General features: G+C 46.8%; 1 protein-coding gene across 2 annotated transcripts in view; it reads left to right on the top strand.

Moving 5' to 3' along the window:
- Positions 1–22,148, top strand: part of INSR (insulin receptor) — a 147,317-nt gene extending 125,169 nt beyond the window's left edge. For both annotated transcript variants that reach the window (XM_006775376.2, XM_006775375.2), the window contains 8 exons: positions 80–182; positions 1,963–2,030; positions 3,584–3,828; positions 5,108–5,218; positions 5,301–5,460; positions 7,197–7,326; positions 14,575–14,709; positions 17,373–22,148. In XM_006775376.2, coding sequence (XP_006775439.1) covers positions 80–182; positions 1,963–2,030; positions 3,584–3,828; positions 5,108–5,218; positions 5,301–5,460; positions 7,197–7,326; positions 14,575–14,709; positions 17,373–17,715 — 1,295 coding nt within the window. In that variant the 3' untranslated portion in view covers positions 17,716–22,148. The remainder of the gene's footprint in view (positions 1–79; positions 183–1,962; positions 2,031–3,583; positions 3,829–5,107; positions 5,219–5,300; positions 5,461–7,196; positions 7,327–14,574; positions 14,710–17,372) is intronic.
- The last annotated feature ends 650 nt before the right edge of the window (positions 22,149–22,798 follow it).

Here is a 22,798-nt window from a genome sequence, read left to right as displayed (position 1 = left end):
CCACGGTTACATTTGTGATTGTGATTTGTGATGTGAACACGTTTTGATACAAAACATGTGTTTTCTTACTCTATTTCAGTAGACGTCCCCTCCAATATTGCAAAAATCATCATCGGCCCCCTCATCTTTGTCTTCCTCTTCAGTGTTGTGATTGGAAGTATTTACCTATTCCTGAGGAAGAGGTTAGTGCAGTGGGGGATGCTGAACAGTCGGCTTTCCAGAAAAATTAAGCTGATATATAGATATACATATAGATATAGATACAGATACAGATACAGATACAGATACAGATATAGATATAGATATAGATACAGCTGTACCTGAGTTTGTTATAAATTTTGCTGATCTCAAGGATGTGTAGCTTGCAATTTACAGATAATAGCCGTAATACAATATACAATGCGGGTTTATCGTAAATTCCCTCACCAAATGTTTTCGTTGATTGTTTTTTCTGAACCTTTGTATCTATAGCCAGCCTATGGTTGCAATTGATAAACAAGTGCTCATGAATGTTGATTGATATTTTGTTTATGTTAAAGAGTAGGATAAAATTGAAATAAGACATAACAGGAGTGACTTTGCAGAATCAGATAATAATTTTTAAATAATATTTTCTCACTATTCTGTGCCATTTACGGCATCATGGCTACAGATGACACATTTAAGTTTAATCTGCATTATTAACATTTTTTTCTGTCACTTTCTCAATTTCAAGCTACAGACATGATGTCACTGAGTGCAGAGTTGGGAACGGATGTGCACAGTATCTCTGCCATACATATAGAATCTATACTAGTAAAAGGGTAACATGCTAATTAGACCAGGTCGACCAGACATCTTTGGTCGTCCAGTCCTCCTTCCAGTTCTCCTTCCGGACAAAGCCATGGTGGCAGGGTTCGAGGCAGAGGCCATTAGGGGCAATCAGGCTGGCAGGGGAGGGCGGTTAGGGGCGATCAGGCAGGCAGGCAGGTGAGCAATTAGGAGCAATTAGGAGCCAGCGGTCCCGGATTGCGAGAGGGATATCCGACTGCCGGTTTAGGCACACAGGGTTCAGGCCTAAACCGGTAGTCGGACATCCCCTGAGGGGTCCTGGATTAGAGAGGGTGCAGGCCGGGATGAGTCCCCCCACCCCCTGCATGAATTTCATGCACCGGGCCTCTAGCAATGTAAATAAATGAGGTGATGTAGATGGCCTTAAGAGCCCTGATCAGCCCTACCAATTTGGCTCAGTGGATAGAGCGTTGGTCTGCGGATTGAAGGGTCCCATGTTCGATTCCAGTCAAGGGTACATGCCCAGTAAGGGGTGTGCAGGAGGTGGCCAGTCAATGATTCTCTCTCATCATTGATGTTTCTATCTCTCTCTTCCTCTCTGAAATCAATAAAAATATGTATTTTTTAAAAAGAGCACTGATCATAGTAAGATGTAGTATGATAATGAGGATGTGGTGAATTTTGAATATTATTACCTTTGCTTTTAATATGATTTATTTAATTATAAGCCTGTTTTGTTTGTTTGTTTAGTTAGTTGGTTAATTAGTTAATCCTCACTCGTGGATATTTTTCCCATTAATTTTTTAGAGCGAGTGCACAGGAGGCAGGGAGAAGGGGAGAGAGAGAAGATATAAGAGACACATGGATGTGAGAGAGACGCATCGATTGGCTGCCTCCTACATGAGCCCCAACTAGGGCTTGGGCATCAAACCTGCAGCCCAGGTACATGCCCTTGATCGGAAATCAAACCCATGACCCTTCGGTGTGCAGGCCAGCACTCTAACCACTGAGCAACCCGCCAGCACTTACTGACAGTTGTTTCTTGTGACCTGGGATGGATGGCTGCAGAGCCGCACTAGTGGGTAGATGCTGCTGATAAAGGTGCTGTTTACACTGGGGCGGCCTGTAGCCTGTAGCCATGAAGTCGCGTGAGAATCTCAAACTGGGATGCCTCCCTTTTTTCTCATCCAGGCAGTCAGACGGGCCGGTGGGACCACTCTATGCTTCTTCAAACCCCGAGTACCTCAGTGCCAGCGATGGTGAGTACCACCCGGCTCCTGTGGGTGGCCAGAGCCTACTGTCCAGTTTCCTTTGCCATCAGTGTCAGGTGACACCCCAAGGGACCAAGACAAGCCCTTGTTCACTGGAGTGAAGACCTGCCCTTGCCGCAGAGACACAGCACTGGGGGCCACCTGGGCCTGTGGGCTGGGCTGGGAGGCGAGAACCTGGTGCCCAGCTGTGGGGGTGGAGCTTGGGACTGTGCCAGAGCTTGCTCAGGGTCAGAACGAGAACGCAGTGTCTGAACCTGGTGCCCTAGCTGGGAGATGGGAATTGGGAGCCAAAATGGGAGATTGTGGATGGCGTGAGGAGGACAAGAAGCAGGGACATGAGGGTGGGTTGGAGGCGGTGTGAGTGCCAGGGACACACCTCCTGTTGGCTGCTGAGACTGGATGTGATGCTGGTGGAGGGAGCATAAGTCTGACACCCATACTTTCCCTGATTGTCCCAAAGGCAGTGAGTGGCCGCTGTAGGCAGGCCTGGCCATTCCTTCCCAGAGGAAGGCACCTGTTGCATGACAAGCTTCTAAACCACTTCATGCAGCAAAAGTAAAAAAGTGACTTTCAAGGCAGGAGCACCATTGCCCAGCGGGACGCGGGCGTGGGAGACGGGCGGTGTTTTAGGTGCCCATCCTTTCCGATGAGATGTAGATGAGACGTACAGACTCGGACTCTCATGAAGGGAGGTGCTCATCCTCTCCCGAGTCTGCTCTCCTCCGTGTGTCGATGGCTGTCTCTCCCTGTGTCCACACCTGGTCTTCCCTGAGTGTCTGCATCCTAAGCTCCTTCTTGTAAGGACACCAGTCATGTTGTGACCTCACGTCACGTTGATTTTCTCTTTAAATACCTTATTTCCAAATATAGGCACATTCTGAGTCCCAGAGTTAGGGGTTCAGCCTATGAGTTTGGGGAGGGACGCAGTTAGCCCGTCACCGTGATGGCACAGGGGAAGGCAGGGACCATTGGGCTTTTCTTACCCGGCCTTCGTGCATTTGTCTGCATTCGTTTGCTGTATAACAAGCCCCCCCCCCCCCCAAACAGTGGCTTACCCCCCCCATTAGTTAGTTCACAGTCTGGTGGGTCTGCTCTCAGGCTGTGCTCGGCTGGCAGTTCTGGTTTCACCCACGTGGCCGCACCTGCCTGTGGACCAGCTGACGCTCGGCGGTCCTGGATGGGCTCACTTCCGTGTCGGGTTTCACAGGCTGGTGGTCCCCAGCCCCTTGGCACTTTGCAGAAACAGCAGCCTTAGATGGGAAGTGGCATCCATGGTCAGTGGGTCTCTGAATCAGACAGATGGGGTGGGATGCAGGCTCAGCCCGGCACTTACCAGGAAAGACCCTGGGCTGGGGTGGCTTCTCTCTGTCTCGGCCAGGCCCTCCAGGAGGGCAGGGACCCACACTTGGCTGTGTCCTATTCTTGGCTGTGTGCCTGGAAGAGGTCCTGGATCACAGAAGTCACTTAATGGACACTTGTGGGGTCGAGGGTGGGAGGTGGCGGGGTCCCCCGAAGACACGGTGTAGATAAGTGAGGAGCAGTGTTCCCATGTTCTGTGTATGTGCCGGACGAGTGGGAGGTGCCACGGGAGAAGATCACCCTCCTGCGAGAGCTGGGGCAGGGCTCCTTCGGCATGGTGTACGAGGGCAACGCCAAGGACATCATCAAGGGCGAGGCGGAGACTCGAGTGGCGGTGAAGACGGTCAACGAGTCGGCCAGCATGCGGGAGCGGATCGAGTTTCTCAACGAGGCCTCCGTCATGAAAGGCTTCGCCTGCCATCACGTGGTAAGTCCCGAAGTGCCCTGGGGACAGACAAAGGCACCTCTGTTCCTTCGAGAAGAGGTCCTGGCAGTAATGGAGAACAGAAGGCATGGATTTGAGCAAAGAGTTGTAACCCAAGAGGCCCAAACTCAGGTGACAGCTACACTGCGCTCCAGAGAGAAGGAAGAAGGGCAGCATTTATAAAGGCAGAAACTGCTGGTGTGATTCTCCCCGCAAGGGCAGGGGGGAGGTCACCAGGCTGGGTAGGTGCAGATGCCATGGGGGGTGGAAACTGGCCCGTGTTATTCCAGGATGTTTGTGACTTGGCCTGGCGCGGAGTTTAGCAGCGGGTTAGCAAGTGAGGAGCAGCTCCAAGAACGGAGGCCTGAGACATGCGGAAGCACCACTTCCCTCAGGGCCTCGCAGCCCTCTCAAGCGACCCTTCCAGTGACGTGCCTTCCTTTTACTTCTGTCCATCATCACTTGCCTGTGGGCTCCCTCTCCCACTCCGCTCTGCTGCTCTCTCCCCTGTGCACAGAGCATGAGGACAGGGGGTGTGGACCCTGTCCCGCCCCAGCCCTTCTCCAGTCCCACCTCCCCTGGAACCAAACTCTTTGCCCGAGTGCTTTCTGGAATCTTCCATCTCATCATCCTCTCAGCACCTCTTTAACCCTTAAACACAAAGTGGTGCGCCTTCCCGCTGCCCCGCCCCCACAGGTTGGCACACACTCTCCTTCCTCTGCTTGCACGTTGCCTCGTTTCTCCGGGAACCTCGTGTCCCTTCGTCTCTGCCCCACGCGCCCTCGCAGAGCTCCCGCTCTGTGCCAAGCCCCGTTCCCATGTCTGTGATGGGTCAGCTTCTGCCCTGGCGGTGCTTCCAGCCCAGCGGTGCGGGCGCTCCAACCCCACTGGGTCCCTTGTTAGGAGGCACCGCTGTGGCACAAAGGAGAGCAGGGCAGGGGCGGGGTTGGGAATTCGGGAGTGGGGAAGGTGTATTTGAGCGAAGACATAAAAGATATAGGGACAGCCATGTGGACATGTGAGGGCACAGAGCCTGAGGCAGAGGGAATGGCTGTGCAGAGGTCTGACGGTGGGAATGCGCCACCCACCAGACTGGGAGTTCTGAATTCCCCTCCTTGTTCTCCCTCCCCAGGTGTTGACCCTGGCATTTGATCGGACAGGCTAGGGTTTACCCGGGAGCAGGATGCTGTGTGTGACCAGACAGAGAGGCCTCCGCGAGTTGAGATCTTCCTGTAGGCCCTCACCCGAGACCTCCCTGACCCCCCACATGCTTGCCCTGCAGGTCCGCCTCCTCGGAGTGGTGTCCAAAGGCCAGCCCACGCTGGTGGTGATGGAGCTCATGACGCACGGAGACCTGAAGAGCCACCTGCGCTCCCTGCGGCCTGACGCTGAGGTGAGCTGCCCGGGCTCCACAGGGTGCCCCCTCCCGGCCCTGACCCCGTGTTGCTGAGCACAGCCTCCTGTTTTGACTTTAGAATAACCCCGGCCGGCCTCCCCCGACCCTGCAAGAGATGTTTCAGATGGCAGCGGAGATTGCTGACGGGATGGCATACCTGAACGCCAAGAAGTTTGTGCACCGGGACCTCGCAGCTCGAAACTGCATGGTCGCCCACGATTTTACCGTCAAAATTGGAGGTTTGTCTGCCTTTCTGCTTGGGAATGTATGGCCCAGGTCACATTCCGTTTGAGAAGTAATTGTCTGTCATGGGTTGTTACAGCTTTTCCATTGCAAAGGGGCAAGGCTTGGGATGGGCCCCTGATCCCCACACTGTAATTTTTTTTCCCAAAAGTTCTTTTTCTTTACTTTAAATTTTAAATTTTTTAAATTTTTTTTTTATATATATTTTATTGATTCTTTACAGAGAGCCTTGACCGGAATCGAACCCGGGACCCTTCAGTCCGCAGGCCGACGCTCTATCCACTGAGCCAAACCGGTCTCGGCAAATTTTTTAATTTTTCAATTGCATTTTACATTCATATTAGTTTTGACAATCGTATACTTTACGAAGTTGCACCCTGTGATTTAATTGCGTTTGTTTACTAGCTCACGCACTCACTTCTTTAAATAACATTAGCGTGCCCTGTGTGTGCAAGCCACTGCGCAGGTCCCCGGCTTTTCTGCCCTCGTGAGCTTGCAGTCCTCATCCACACCGTCTAGCACAGTAGCCACTGGCCGCATGCGCCCACCTGCGTGTACGTTAACTTACATTAAGTAAAGTTAAAAATTCAGCTTGCTGGTGCCTGGGCCACACTTCAGGTATCCAGTAGCCACCTTGAGCCCAGTGGTTGCCATATTGGACGGTGTGGGTATAGACCGTGTTCATCACCACAGGCAGTCTGGACAGAGCTGTTCTAGGTGAACAGTACAATAGTTCACACTCAGACAAGCTAAAGTCGGTGGGGGAAGGAAATGGACTTCCTCTCTGAAAAGAGGCACCATTTCAAGACTGGGAGGATTAGAAGTTGACCTGAGTGACAGCATCCCAGGGGTCGTTACAGCACATGCAAAGGCCACAAGGCCCGGCGATGGCTGAATGTGGAGGATACAGAGCAGCAGGAGCTATGTGGTTAGGGAGAGAGGCAGGAGCCAGACCTAGAAGGGTCTTGCAAGTCACGGCAAGTCATCTAGACATTATGCTAGGCCGTCCGAGCACAGCGGGAAGTGATGTGCTTCTCTTTATGAACCAAAAAAACTCATTCCCCTACGTTAGCAGTCAGTGGGAAGCAAGGAATGATGTTATCCTCTTTATAATCCCCAAAGATCTTCTCCTGTATCAGCAAGGGAAGCAGGAAATGGCGAAGTGATTCATTCTATGTATGTAGCTTCTCTTGGTCAGTGGCTGTCAGAGTCAGGATGGAGGGAGGGTCCTGTAGGTGAGAGAGGGTGTCAGGCCTGGTCGGTTCTGGGACAATGGAGAGAAATAGATAGTTAGAGAGGGGTGTGGAATGAGAGTGGGTAGGACTCCCCACTGTTTCTCATTGTGAGGAAAGGGGTGGCCGAAAGAGGACCCAACTCTGGGTTTCTGGCCGGGCAATGGGCTGTTAGGTGGAGCCATATCCAATGGGGGGAAGTAGCTTGGCTGCAGAGAGTTAATAGTTCGACTTGGGTTACATGTGAGTCCTGGGTGAGAAGGAAGTGTTTCTGAGAACGGGATTCCCAAGCTCTGGCCAGAACATCGCTTTTTTGCTACTTTAAATGGTGGCCCTCCACTTCCTCCACATCCCATGAGCACACTCAGAATCCATTCTCCTGGGATTTGGTGGCCTCAGGTGAGCCTCTCTGAGGGCTCGGCCAGGGGTGGGGCTGTGAAGATGGTGGACACTTTGAGCCACAGGCTGAAGGTAAGAGTTTGTGAACTGTTTGTTGTCAGACTTTGGAATGACCAGAGACATCTACGAAACGGATTATTACCGGAAAGGTGGCAAAGGTCTGCTTCCTGTGAGGTGGATGGCACCTGAATCTTTGAAGGACGGGGTCTTTACCGCTTCTTCCGACATGTGGTGAGTTGTGCGTGAGCCGGCTGATAGAGCGCTGGGCTTGAATTCCAGGATGCTCCTCTAGTCTGACTAAAAGGGGCAGTTAACACCTGCCTTCCTCCTGGCCATCAACAAAATGAAGGGAAGGTCATGTCTGAGGACCCTTGCACAGCTACTGCTACATTCCAGTGGAGACTAATTTTATAGGCATTTCTAAAGGCAGCATAAATCTTTTTTTCATTTTTATTTACTTATGTGTTTGTTTTTCGATTACAGTTCACATTCAATATTATGTTAGTTTCAGGAGTACAGCATAGTGGTTAGACATCTGTAATATTTACAAAGCAATCCCCCCATAAGTCTAGTGCATCATACATACTTATTACAGTATTATGAACTATATTCCCTATGCTGTACTGTGACTGTTTTGTAACTATCAATTTGTACCTCTGAATTCCTTTACCTTTCCATCCAAAACCCCCAACTTCCCCTCCCATGTTAACTCTCAGTTTGTTCTCTGTATCTAGAGTTTGTTTTTGTTTTGATAGTTACCTTATTTTGTTTTTTAGATTTCACATGTAAGTAAATCACAATGTATTTGTCTTTCTCTGTCTGCCTTATTTCACTTGGCATAATACCCACTAAGGCCATCCATGTTGTTGCAAAGGGTAAGATTTTGTTCTTTTTAATGGCTGAGTAATATCCCATTGCATGTATGTACCTCGTCGTCTTTATCCAATTGTCTATTAATGGGCACTTTGTATCTTCCTCACTTTCTTTTTTTCAATATGCTATAGTTTTTTATAGTTCAATATGCTATAGTTTCAATATGCTATTGGTCTTTTATCTCCTTGGTTAAGTGTATTTCTAGGTACCTTTTTTGTTGCAATGGTAAATTGGATTTTTTTCTCTTTCTGAGAGTTCATTTTTCATGTATAAAAATGCCATCAATTTCTGGATGTTAATTTTGTGTCCCGATACTTTGCTGAATTAATTTATTAAATTTAGTAGTTCTTTTGGTGGAGCTTTAGGGTTTTCTGTATACAATATTATGTCACATGCAAATAATGACAGTTTAATTTTCTTCTTTCCAATTCAATATCTTTTATTTTTTCTTTTCTGATTGCTGTGGCTAGGACTTCCAGTACCATGATGAATAAAAGTGATGAAGGGGCATTGCTGTCTTATTCCTTATCTTAAAGAAAACTCTGAGTTTTTGCCCATTATGATGTTGGCTGTAGGCGTTTCATATATGGCCTTTATTATGTTGATATATGATTCCTCTATTTCCACTTTGCTGAGAGGTTCATGAGAGATTGATTATAAACGGGTATTGGATTTTGTCAAATTCTTTACTGTGTCTATTGATACGATGTAATTTTTATCCTTGATTTTGTTTATGTGATGTATCACATTTATTGATTTGCAAATATTGCAACAACCTTGCATCCCTGGAATAAATCCCACTTGGTGTATGATCTTTTTAATGTCTTGCTGGATTCTATTTGCTAATATTTCATTGAGGATTTCAGAATCTATGTTCATCTTTGTTTTTATATTATTTATTTCTGCTCTGATCTTTATTATTTTTTCTTCCTACGTACTCTGGAGTTTTCTTGTTGTTCTTTTTCTAGTTCTTTAAGCTGTACAGTTAGATTGTTTATTTGAGCTTTTTCTTGTTTCTTGAGGTTGGCCTGTAATGCTATGAACTTCCCTCTCAGGATTGCTTTCTCTGTGTACCATAGATTCAAGATTGTTGTGTGTTCATTTTTATTTGTTTCCAGGAAATTTTTTTACTTTTTCCTTGATCTCGTATTCATTGTTTAATAACATGCTGTTTGGCCTCCACATGTTTAAATGTTTTTAAGGTTTTTTATTGTAGTTGATTTCTAGTTTCATGCCATTGTGACTTGAGAAGATGCTTGATATGATTTTAATCTTCTTGAATTTGTTAAGACTCATTTTGTTCCTTAACATTTCATCTGTCTTTGAGAATGTCCCATAGGCATTTGAGAAGAATGTATATTCTGCGGCTTTGGTTTGAAATGTTCTGTAAATATCAATTAAATCCATCTGATTCAGTATTGTTTAAGGTCACTGTTTTCTTGTTGCTCTTTTCTCTGAAAGATCTATCCAGTGATGTCATTGGGTGTTAACATTGTGTACTGTGATTGTATGGCTGTTGATCTCTCCCTTATAGTCCTTCAAGAGGTTTGTTGTCATTTTATTTAAAATGACAGCCATGTTGGGTAGAGTAGTCTTGGTTTCAGATCTTTGCGTTTCATAAGTTTGAATGCCTACGCAGTTCCCATCTGCTTGTAGTGTTTGTTTTGAGAAATCAGCTGACAACCTTATTGGAACTCTCTTATAGGTAACCTGTCTCTCTCTTGTTGCCCGTGAGATTCTCTCTTTGTCTTTAATGTTTGCCATTTTAATTATGATGTGCCTTGGTGTGGTTCTTTTTGAGTTCATCTTGATTGTGACTCTCTGTGTGCCCTGAACTTGTATGACTTTTTCCTTTACCAGTTTAGGGAAGTTTTCTGTCATTATTACTTCAAACAGGTTCTCTATCACTTGGTCACTTTCTTCTCCCTATGGTACCCCTATGATGCTGATATTGTTATGTTTCATGTTGTCCCAAAGTTCCCTTAAACTATCTTCATGCTTTTTAATTATTATTTTTATTATTTTTGTTGCTCTGATTGAGTGATTTTTTTCCTACTTTGTCTTCTAATTTGGTGATTTGGTTCTCTGCTTCTTTTAACCTACTGTTTATTCCTCTATTTAAGATATGTTTTTCAGTTGGTTGTTTTTCATGGTTTCTGTGAGCATTCTTAAAACCATTAGTTTGTACTCTGTTTTCTGATAATTTGCTTGCCTCCATTTCATTTAGCTCTTTTTCTGGAGATTCCTCCTGTTCTTTCGTTTGGAACCTGTTTCTTTGTTTTCCCATGTTTGCTGTTTCTTTGTATTTATTTTGATGTAATGCATAGAACTGCTATTTCTATCTGTCTTGGTGGGGTGGCCTTCTGTAGTGGTTTTCTTGTGGGATCCAGTGGTGTAGTCTCCTTGATCTTTTGAACTGGGTGCTCTATGTCCCTTGTGGTTATGTTGGCCCTCCTATTGTATTTGGGTCTTGATTGCTATTTTCTCACTCATGGGAAGGCTCAACCCTCTGGCTGTCCTGTGGGGCTCAATCTCAACCATATCCTGCCAACCGTTATACAAGTGCTTACAGAACAAAACAAGACAAAATAAGCCCAAACTGAAACCAACATGAAGAAAAAACAAAACAACAATCAGAACAGAAACAACAACAATAAAATAATAGAATAAGAAAAGGAAAAAAAAGATACTAAAAGACCTGAGACCAAAAAATTAGGGAAGAAAATAGAAACCAAAAAAGAGAATCTGAAGGAAAAGAAAGACAAAAGATGAAAATAAGAAAATAAATGAAGTATTAATAATAATAATGAAAAATAATAAATAATAATGTAAAATGAAAAATAGAAGAGGAAAAGAAAAACAGGAAAAAAAGAAGAAAGCAAAGAGAATGAAAAAAATAGAATGGATCTGCTCTTTGTGGAGCTTGCTGGATTTTGTTCTGATGTTGTTGGAATTGGCCACTTGGTGTGCTGATTCTAGGTCTTCTGGAGGTTCTCTGGTGCAGGCCAGTGTCACCCTGCCTGGCACTCAGCAACCTGTCTGAAGCTTGTCAGGGTGGAGCCCCTAGTAGTTCGGTGGCAGTGCCTCCAGAGCCCAGGGCTGGGTCTGTCTCCAGTTGTGCCTTGAATGTCCCTGCTCTGAGATGCTCTCCCTTACCCCATGAAACTGTGTTCCGTGGAGGAATCCAGGATCTGGCCAGGGTGGTTTAAACAGACAATGTTGGGAGTGTTGTCTGTAACCTGTAGGAGAGGTGGCGGGTACTTCCTCTCCTTTCCAGGGCGGTGCTGGCTGAACTTACTAGGGACCTCTGTCTACTTCCCATAATGCATCTGAAAAGCCCAGCCCGTGCTTGTCTGTCTCCTGGACAGAAGCCCACCCAGGAGACACAGTTGCGGTACTTCAGCTTTGCCTGGCTTTCTGGCACCCCCTCACCACCACAGCAAGTAGGAGGGGATTAAAACAATTCATCCTCACTTGGCACGTTAATCTTTTCACATGGCTAGCCCCTGCTAAGTGGGGCCTCAGCCCAGCCTCCCCTCTGGGCCAAATGTCCAAGTCCGTGGCACCAGCAAACCGAGCAGCATTTCCAGCCCAACGCCATTCCCCTTTGCCTTGGATCATAGCAGCATGGGTCAGACCTAGTAGTTTTGCAGGTGAGGGGACAGGGCGCCACTGGTGTGCTTGAGGTCAGCAAGACGGGTCCTCTTTCCCAATTCACACAGACCAGACCCTGTCTGGCTCTCTGCTCAAAGGTCTTCCCGAGAAAAGAGGGTCCCTCAGAATCACTGCTGGGCATACTAATCAGACCCCTCCAGTTGCCCCCCAGCTCTGCTTCATGGCCCCTCCAGCATGCACAGATTGAAGTTCACTTCCCAGGCTGGTGTTGAAACAAAGAAGTTGCTCTTTGCCTAGGATGGGTGTGGTCTGTCTCTCCCAGGTGGACAAAATCCCCACTGATCCCCACTACCTGATACTGTGTGGGCTCCGCTTCTCTTCTCTGTTGTTCTGGATTGAGGATCCCTGTGTCCGTCTGAGACCACACTTCCAGAGGGTGGGGGCTTTGCTGCCATATCCTCCAGCTTTCTAGCTGTGCAACTGCGCAAGTTGGCTCACCCTCTCTGCATCTTCTCTTGTCTTTCCCCACATTCCCTGTTTTCAGTATTTCAGATCAGCTACACCTCAGCTGGTTTCTCAAGCTGCTTGCTCTGCAGTTTGGCCGCAAGTCCTGTCTAGTGTTGGGAGCAAGCGGATGGAATTTCCAGCTACTCTGCAGTTGTCTTGGAATCCTATAGTAATGATGTTTAAAAATATTTTTCTTCTTAATGAAGTCTCTTCAGCCTTTCTTGTTGTACTGTTATGGTGGCAATGAACTCCTTTAACTTTTTTCTTGTCTGGGAAGCTCTTTACCTCTCCTTTAATTTTTAAATGATAGCCTTACTGAGTAAAGTTGTCTTGGTTGTAGTTCCTTACTTTTTATCTCTTTGAATATATTGTGCCAATCCTTCCTGGCCTGTGAAGTTTCTGTTGAGAAATCAGCTGACAGTATTAGGATTGCTTCTAGGTAAGTAACTGCTTTTTCTTTTCTGCTTTTAAGCTTTTCTTTTGTCACTAACCTTTGCCATTTTAATTATGATGTGGTTTGGTGTGGGCCTCTTTGGGTTTATCTTTGGGACTCTCTGCGCTTCCTCAACTTCAGTGGCTATTTTCTTTGCCAGATTAGGGAAGTTTTCCATTTCTTCAAATAGGTTCTCAATTCCTTGGTCTTTCTCTTCTCCTGGTCTCCCTGTGGTGTGAATGTTGTTAGGCTTGATATTGCCCCAGAGGTCCCTTAAACTGTCCTCATTCTTAATAATTTGTTTGTTGTTTTTTTTCCTGTTTTGATTGGGTGTTCTCTACTGTCTTGTCTTTCAAATTACTGAATTGATCCTGAGCTTCATCTAATTTGCTGTGATTCCATCTAGTGTATTCTTCATTCCAGTGTATTCTTTATTTCTGACTGGTTCTGGGTTTCCATGTCCTTTTTTATGCTTACTATCTGTTGTAGTTTTCACTGAGTTTATCTATTCTTCCCCCAAGTTCCTTGTACATCCTTATAACCAGTGTTTTAAACTCTGTATCTGGTAGATTGTTTGCCTCCATTTTGTTTAGTTCTTTTTCTAGAGTTTTTTCATGTTCTTTCACTTGGGACATGTTTCTTTGTGTCCCCATTTTGGCTGCATTTCTGTGTTTGCTTTTAGGTATGAGGTAGATCTGCTACATCTCCTAGTCTTGGAAGGGTGGCCTTATGTGGTAGGTCACCTGTGGCACCCAGTGGTGCATTCTCTCTGATTACCTAAGCTGAGTGCTCCAGGAGTGCCCACCTGTGATCATTGAGTCTTGATTGCTGTTGTCATGTCAGTGGGTGGGATTGACCCTCAGGCTGACTGGTTATGAGGATTGGCCACAACCACAGCGAATGAGCTTCTGTGTGGGTGCTGACCTCATAGATTGGGAATTGCCTAAGTGGACTCTGATGCAAGCCACTTGTTTAGCTTATCTGGTGGGGTGCTGTGGTCTGAAGCCGGCCATTGGGTATGTTGTTTTGGGGGTCTGTTTAGAGGGACTCGGTTGCAGGTCTATGTTAGCCACTGCCTGCGACTGGCATGGGGTTACCTGGTAAGAACTACAAAGTGTTCTGTGGTTGGTAGCTTCCTGTTCTGGGTCTAGAGGTGCAGGGGATGGGCCATGCTGTGAACCGAGGCCTCCTGCCATCAGTTCCGAACTTTGGGCTGCTCAGCGAAAGGCACAGGGTATCCTAAGGCCTATAGCTGCCTACCAGCTGCCCATGTGGCTCAGCTGCTGCAGGATTCTCAGCGGGTAGGTGAGTCGGGTGAGGCCAAATCGCAGGGAGTTGTCAGGCTCTGGCAAGTGAAGTTCATCAAAGTCATGCAGTTTAAGATTTGGCCGAGGAAGAGGGCTCAACTCAGGGACAATGGCGGCTATCCCTCCCCACCCTTGCCCTGAGGCCACACAACTTGCTTCTCCCTGTATGTCTCTGTTGCCCACCCCCACACACAACTCCCCAGGTGCTGTCTGTGCATGGGCCCTTTAAGAGAATGCCTGGGTTTTCCAGCAGCCTTTCATCTCACCTAGATGGATGGATTCCTTACTGATTTTCACAGCCGGATGTTTTGTGGGCTCTTCTTCCCAGCATTGATGCTCTGGGCTTGGGAGTCTAGTGTAGGCCTAGGACTCCTGGCTTCTCGGGGAGACCTCTGTAGCTGAGATATCCCTCTGATTCTCAACCACCACACAGGGGTGTGGGATCAGCCTGTTCCCTATCTCTGCCCCGCCTTCCAGTCGCAACATGGCTTCTTCTTTATATCCTTAGTTATAATCCTGTTCAGTTAGTCTACAGATGGGTCTCCGGGTTGATTGTTCTACAGTTTAGTTGTAATATTCATATGGTCATGGGAGAAACGAGCAGAGTTTACCTACTCCTCCATCTTGATAGGAAGTGAATCTGAATTATTTAATTAACTGGCCAGCCAGTTTCTAGTAAACCAAGACAATTATGTGTGTGTGTTTTAATGGCTTCTTGTTACTCCTCTCAACTATCGTTGGCAGGTCCTTCGGTGTGGTCCTTTGGGAAATCACCAGCTTGGCAGAACAGCCTTACCAAGGCCTCTCTAATGAGCAGGTGTTGAAATTCGTTATGGATGGAGGGTATCTGGATATCCCCGACAATTGTCCAGAGAGACTGTAAGTATAGAAAGGGGTGTTCATTTAAAAGGCATTGCATTTTGCACACATGTTTGTTTTGCATATCATGTCTACATAAATGTTTGTGTTTGTGTATCATATTCTACATGCATTCTTGTGTTTGTATATCATGTCTGCCTGTGTGCTTGTGTTTGCATATCACATATACATGTGTGCTTCTCTTTACATATTATGTCTAATGTGTGCATGTGTTTGCATATCATGTCTACATGTGTGCTTGTTTTTGCATCTTATGTCTGCATGTGTGCTTGTTTTTGCATCTTATGTCTACATGTGTGCTTGTGTTTGCACATCGTATGTTTACGTGGATGAGTGCTGGTGTTTGTAATTGTATGTATACATCCATGCTTGTGTTTGCACCTATATGTACATGCATGTTGGTATTTGCATATTGTGTGTTCACGTGCATACTTATGATTCTATATCATATGTCTACATGTATGCTTGTGAAGGAGAGTTGTGCGTGAGCTGCATATTTTATCTTTGTATGACTCTTGTGTTTGCATATCATATCTTTGGAAGGGAACTGGGGAGCTGGGATGGGAGGCTTACGTTTAACTCTCTGTTCTTTATACACTTAAAGTTCTGTCATGAATGTAACACGATGTTATATTCAACTATATCTCAATAATACTGAAAAAAAATGTCAGTAAGCATAAACATTAAAAAATATTTTGTTTTAAATATTTGTTATGGGACCAAATGGACAACACATACCATTAAACACTTGCAAAATTATTCAGTCCCACTAATAGTTCAATGAGTATAAAATAAAATAAATACTCTCTTCCTTAATTAGCAAATAAAGGAAGGAAGGAATGGAGAGAGGGAGGGAGAGGAAGGAAAGCAGGGTAAGTCTTAACACTCAGTATTAGCAATGGCATGGCTAGATAACCATTCTTATTGCCCCATTATAAGAGCTACTTGGAGCAATTTAAAGTCTCAAAAAATTGAAATGATCTAAAAATTGATCAACAAAATGAAAATTTCCAAGTAAATTGTACATTAATATAATGTTATAGCAGTTGAAATTTCAAATGATGCTTATAAAATGTGTTAAAGCCAGGCTGGAATGGCTCAGTGGTTGCCGGTCAATCTGAGCCAGGAGGTCATGGTTTGATTACCAATCAGGGCACATGCCCAAGTTGCCGGCTCTATCCCCAGTGGGGGGCATGCAGGAGGTAGCTGATCAATGATTCTCTCTCATCATTGATGTTTCTATCTCTCTCTCCCTTTCTCTCTGAAATCAATAAAGATATATTTTTTTTAAAATGTTTTATAACTCAGTGGATAAACCTATTAATACATTAAGTGAAAAAAGCGTGTGTGTATTATATTTCCAAATATGTCCAGGTAGAAAAGACAAGAGCTTATATCTGAAGGAGAGTTGTGTGTGAGTTGCATTTCCCCTATATTTTGGGGTGTTTTTTAACTTTATAGAATGAGCATTTATTACATATAAAATCTGTTATCATTGTTTCTTAAGAAAAAAATTTGACCTGAAAATTTATGGGCAGAGGCCATTTCTTTGCTTCATCCCAATAGAATAAGACATCAACTTAAAAATCTAGTTTGAAGAGACCTTGTATGGAAAAAAGTATGATGCAGAGTCATTCAGAGCCTCTGAGCAAAGTGTTTTGAAACTTTGCCTCATGAAGATCCTTTGCTAGTCAGTTAGCAGCCAGCTGTGGTTCCAGGACCAGGGAGATTCAGGAGGCCCGAGGGCTGGAGTCTGCAGACTTTTTGTAAAAGGCCATTTCTAAGTATCTTTTCTTTGTGGTCCATGCTTTTCTCAGTTGTAGCTCCTCAACGCTGCAACTGTAGCTGGAAGGCAGCCATAGTATGTGGTTGTGTGCCAATGAAAGTTTATATACAAAAACACTCAGGGAGCCAGGTTTGATTCAGGGGTTAAAGTTTGGCAACCTTGCCCTAGAAGAAGTGGGGAAAGGAAGAGGTGAAATGGAAATCCTAAGCCCTCAGCCCTGTCCTGTTTGCTGTTGGCTGGGTAGAGTTGTGATGCTTTCTGGCCATCCTCGAAAGAGTGACAGCTGGGCCTGCAGGACGGCCCTCTGGCTGCAGTCCACAGAGCTACAGCTGCCAGGTGTGAGGATACATCAAATGATCAAACGAGGAAACTGTGGTCTTCAACATGTGGCAACATCAGGAGAGGCCCTTCTTTTAAAAATATATATATTTTTACTGATTTCAGAGAGATAGGGAGGAGAGAGAAACAGGAACATCAGTGATGAGAGAGAATCATTGATCAGCTGCCTCCTGCATGCCCCTCCCTCCCCCACCCCCTCACCCCCCACTGGGGATCAAGCCAACACCCAGGCATGTGCCCTGACTGGGAATCAAACCTTGACCTCCTGGTTCATAGGTTGAGGCTCAACCACTGAGCCTTGCCGGCCGTGCTGGAGAGGCCCTTCTTGAAATGGTTCTGGAATAGGGCAGCCTCTTCGGCCCTCTTTTTAAAACCCCCTTTCAGCACCAATGGACTTGCTCTCTTCCGCTTGATGATTACCTGCACATGTAGCCACTGCCTGAAATGACAGGTCATCTGTGGTGTGAGCCACTGGGGGTGGCGGGACTGCTTGGCTGGCCTCCGGGACTCACCCCCAGCACCTCTCTCTGTCCCACAGCAGTGAGTTAATGAGCATGTGCTGGCACTTCAACCCCAAGATGAGGCCGACCTTCCTGGAGGTGGTTGACCTGCTTAAGGACAACCTGCACCCCAGCTTTCCGGAAGTTTCCTTCTTCTACAGCGAGGAGAACAAGGCACCTGAGAACGATGAGTTGGAGATGGAGTTTGAGGACATGGAGAGTGTACCCCTGGATCGGTCCTCACACTGTCAGAGGGAGGAGGATGGGGGCTGTTCGCTGGCCCTAAAGCGGAATTACGAGGATCACATGTCCTACAGCCACATGAATGGGGGCAAGAAAAACGGACGCGTCCTGACTCTGCCACGGTCCAGTCCTTCCTAACGGCACCTGTTTGGGGGAGGGAATCCCAGCTTCTCTCTCCTCTGGTTTGACGGTCTCCAGAAACTCAGGATTTTCCCACAACTCTGCCAGTGTCCAGTGGAGCTAAGAGATCATTACTCTCCATTTCTGTTTATGGTACAACGTAAAACACATGTTTGATTGCCAATCTGACTAGTGATCAGAGAATGCAACCGTGAGCACAGAGAGAAGGGGTCCTTTCCAGCAACTGCGGGCGCAAGCCAGGGTGTGACTTCTTTTTCTAGTCATTGACAGAAAGCACCTGTTTTTACCAAGGCTTCTTCTTTTCTTTTCTTTTTTATTTTCATTTTATTTTATTTTTGCGGACAGGGGCTGGTGTAACTTGTTTGTGGAACAAAAGTTTGAAAGAAAGAAAAAAACCATACAAACCCTGTTCTGGTAGAATTCAAAGCTTTATGAAGTGGATTTTAGGAAGGTTTTTCTCATCCAGGCTGAACATTTTTTTTTTCCTTCACAAAAGTAGTTTCTCAAATTGACCAATAGCTGCTGCTTTTGTACTTTTGATAAGATTCTGCAGTCCCAGGTGTGTGCATGTGTATTCAGAGTAGACACAGCTGGTGTGTGTGTGTGTGCCCGTGCGTGCAAAGCACTCATGCTGAGATGAAGTTTGGGGATTGGCTCATGAAGGTTCCACTTTTCCGTGTGTGAGCATCCTGGCTCCCCTCCGTCTCCGTCCTCACTGGGAGGCTGTGCCCGGCAGGTTCTCTGTGCCCTAGTCTAGCCTTAGGAGTCCTCTCTCCCTTAGCTTTGGTGAAAATGTTTCTGTAGGAGCAGAGGAGTGGTTTGGAGTGATAATGGGTCTTTTCAAGACCAAACAAAGCCAGGACATAACAAAGAAAAGGAAAAGGAAAAAAAACTCCCGAGATGACAAAGAGTTTTGAGAATATATTTATAACATATTTAATTTTTTAACCATCTCCAGTCAGCCTCATAAGTTATTGACTGTTTCCTCGGTTGGGGGAGGGCTGGTGTTGGTCTGCCTGTTGGGCCTGAGGAGCAAAGCACCAGGAGCCTCCTTGCTTGGTCTTCAAGGCATAAAGCCACATTCGCTGCTAACCCTGTGGGGTGCTGTGAGGCCGCGCTGAGGGGGTGGGCAGTTGGATTTGATGAATGGCTAGGTTTCAGCTGGGGAAGCTGGAAGCCATCTTGGTGCTGAGCCCTGCCCTCGAACACACTTGTGGCTCCTGGATCTCCTGCTTCCCTGTGTGCACCTGTGTTCTTCACTGGGTGTGCACGTCCTCCAGCTGTTCTGCAGACACGACAGAGTCAGGTCCCGGAGTGTGATGGCACAAGCGGACTTAGAGAACACTAAGCAGTACGACGCGAGAGGCACCCGTCAGGCCGTCCCCCTCCGTCCTCAGGGCATCCAGCTGTCCTCAGAACTGACCTCCCAGATGCTGCTCTGTGCTGAGAACTCGGCTGGGCCAGCTGTGGGGCCTGAGCAGAACTCCCAGCCGCCCTCGATGTTGCAGTCCCTTAAGGAAGTAGAGCCCAGGGGAGAAACCGCTAAGGACTGTCACACTCCCCAGAACTTCCAGCCCAGGAAGAAGCCAGCTCTTCCCTTTGGGGAGAAGAGCCCCAGCCGCTCAAATAAAGGACAGGGTGGACCTGTCGCTCTGGTTCATCAGTCATCACCCCAGTCACCCCTGGGTGCGTTTTCTCACAAGTCTCGCTGGCTTCCTTCTCCTCTAAAAGTTGTGGGCTTAACAACAGATAGAGATGCAGTGGCAACTCCAAACTTCTCAATTCCTGGTCAGAACACAGGGCGGCACAAATCCCCATTGTCTATTGCTCTTTTATCAGACGATTTGTGAAATCAGAGCACGTGAAATAATAGGTCTGGGAGCCTCCATGATTGGGTACAAGGCGCAAGAGTACAGAAATTCTTTACACCAAATTTACTCTGTACATAGAAGAGGGTCTGTACGTACATTAAAAAACAGACACGTAGGCCTAGGTATTTAGTTCTTTTCATAGTAAATTAATAGTGGCTGTAGACTATACTTGCAGCAATTTTCACGTTTTTCTAATTCAGAAAGGTTTTCTTACATTAGGGGGAAAATAATTTATTTTAATATATAAAATCACTTTCCTAAAAAAAAAAAAATTGGAGGGCACATACATTTTTATCAAAGAAAAATAAACAGGTGAATGTGGGGCAGCGATTCTTGTCCAGCACAGTCTACCTCAGCGTTGTCAGGATGAGGTTCAAGAATGGACATTCTCGAGGCTACAGATTTCTGCCAGGATCCAGTCTGAATCAGGGAAAATCTGTATCGGCTGATTCCGAATGCCAGGGACCAGTCAGAAATTTGAGGGAGGGGTTTGGGATAAAGTGTGGCCTTTTGTGAGCACAGATCCTTTTTCCTAACAGGTAATCATCTTCTCTGATTTTAATTTTCCTTTTTTTCTTTTTAATCTCCATTGACACCATGCTTCCCAAACAGGAACCAAATGTGAGGCCATAGTTACGTATCTGATGTGCGGGGTGCCCAGACCTGAGCTGCCCACCTGCGGAGGGAGCTGTTGCCTGTCTTCCCCAGGGCAGAGCAGGCCTTGTGCCGAGCTGGCATCCCCTTGGAGTGAGCGCCAACGTGCTCCCTGACTTATCCTTTCTGGCTGAGATGCTACTTGAGGGTGGACCCAGTCACACTCATGGGCACCTCACATGCAAACACGCAGTGACTGCCTCCCAGGAGGTATTTGAGGAATCTCAACCCCAAACCCACCAGCATACGGAACACATTTTAGCAACAAAACCTTGCGTCCCCTGATGTAGTTTGATTTCAAACTGATGCTGTTTGGCCTTGTGGGGCTTTGAGAACCCGTGTGGATGTCTGGACGGGGCCTGTCGGGCTCCTGTCATATTCACCAAGCCTTGCTGCCCTGGCCGTGCCTCTAGGCACCGCCCCTGCGGATTCACTGTCCGCTTGCCCTGGAGGCAGGCAGAGTGCTGGGCAGCCCTTGCCAATGGGGTTTGACAGGCTATTTAGCTGTCTCTGCCGCTGCAGTGTGAGCAGCTGTGGAGTCACAAACCTCCTTTCGAAATAAGGTTGACTCTGACAACAGAACTCTGATCCTAGAAGTCATGGTGTCTGGGGGTTGTAGCGACGGCTTACAAAGCAGCAACGCCAGCTTGGGTTGACACTTTTGGTTTGTTTTTAAAGATGTCTCCTTATTATGAAAACTTTTCAGTCACGTGGTGAAATCCACATCGTTTCTTTTGGAAAGAGAACACATTACTCTCTCCCTGGACGGGTGACGCCCAGCACGTCGGGGAGCTGTCCTGGGTGCTCTCCGTTCTTTCAAGCCGGGAGGAAGGGAGCAAGGCTGCTGTTCCCTTGGAGAGACGGTGCGCTGCTGAGAGAAAATTCGGGAACTGACGCACGGGTCTGGGCATGCCACCGAGGACCACGCAGACGGCTGCCAGCACGGATGGAGCTGTCGCGTCTCCCACAGGAGGGGACAGGCTGCCGGGAGATGTGCCTGCTCGGCGGGAGGGTGTTTGCGTGCAGCCGCGTAACGTTGGCCAGTGGCTTGGCCCCTGCCAGCCGTCGGGGTAAGTGGCTGTGCTGTCGTCTCAGCGACAATCATTTTGCTTTGGTGGACAGTTTGGTGTTAAAACCTTTTGGATGCTTTTCTGGCGAGTCCTTGACACCTCAGGCGATTCAGAAATGATGGTTTTGTCGGAGGTGGGGGACGAGGAAAGACTGGTTGTATATAAAGGGTGCATGTAGAATGGTGTCCTTTGAGAAAACCTTCCAGAATGTTTTTCAGAATTCTCATTTGCGCTGGAGGTGAGGTTGGAAATGGAAAGAAGATCGGCATGTGTTCGTCTCAAACACATAAAAAAAGTTGCAGGGGCTGCAACTGAAGGCGAATGTTTCCTCACGGTCACCCCACAAAGGGAAACAATGACGGTTCTCTGTCACCTGATTCCAGAGAAGGTCCAGAACCAGCCTCCAGCCAGACTTTCATTTGGGCATGCGCCCTGGAAGTCCCTGTTAAAAACAGATCATGAACCTGAGGCTCTTCGTTCCATTTGAGAAGGAAGGAGTAGCCCCCGAGATGAGTGTGTGACAAATGGCTTTCGGTTTCCCACTTCATGTGTCTGGGAGGTTGGCCTCAGCCGCGTGTCAGCAGGAGACACCTCCATCCACCCTCAGCCTCACAGGATCAAATGTGCCTCGGCTTACGTGGAAAAAAACTTGGAAACACAAAACACACCAAATAGCTCAATTATCATTATTTTCAATGTTTTTCTATAAGAGCCAAGTAATGCCATGTATAGAATATGCCTTTGGGGGGTGGGGGTATTGAAATCGCTCTGCATGTAAGACATGGGGTAATTACCTGTTTATATGAAAATTCTGAATAAATTATCTGAGAATAGTCTTGTTTTCGTGTGGTGTCCAAGCAAGGACCTATGAGCTGTGTGGTGTGACTATGGGGTGGGCTGTGTTGAGGGAAGTCCGGGAAGTTGTGGGACAAAGCCCTAGGGTCTTCAAAGCAGTGAAGCAGGAGGTTAAGTATGGTCACCAGCAGGCCTGGTGATGCACGGGTACCTGCCTGCACAGCTGAGTTGGTGGCTTAAATCATGAACTGTTCCCACACCAGTTGGTATATAACTGCTCCACAAGGACCCTGGACCTGCCATGATCCCAGCACTAGGATTCATTCCAAGAATACCAGGGGGCCTCTGGGATCTTGCTCCATTTCAACAGGCTAGAGACTTACATGTTAAATATTTTCAGTGTCATTCTGGGAACATGCCCTGTCCCCAGGGTGGTGGCCAGTGTGGCACTGCAGATTCAACACCCTTTCTTGAGCTGAATAAAGAGTGCTGTGGGCAAGGAGACAGACTCCCTGCCTTCACCAGCCTGTGTGACTTTGAACAAGTTACATTATTTCTCGTGTTAGTTGTTGCCGTGTAACAAACAGTCCCGGAACTTAGTGGCTTAAACACCACATTTATTTTTTAGTTCTGTATGCTAGTTAGGCAGCCCTCAGCACAGTTTCACTGCTATGTCTGAAGCCTCTCCTG

The sequence above is a fragment of the Myotis davidii genome, unplaced genomic scaffold (genome assembly GCF_000327345.1).
Source record: "Myotis davidii unplaced genomic scaffold, ASM32734v1 scaffold648, whole genome shotgun sequence".
NCBI lineage: Eukaryota > Metazoa > Chordata > Mammalia > Chiroptera > Vespertilionidae > Myotis > Myotis davidii.
Note: the sequence above shows the minus strand (reverse complement) of the source record. Positions and strands in the feature narration are given on the sequence as shown.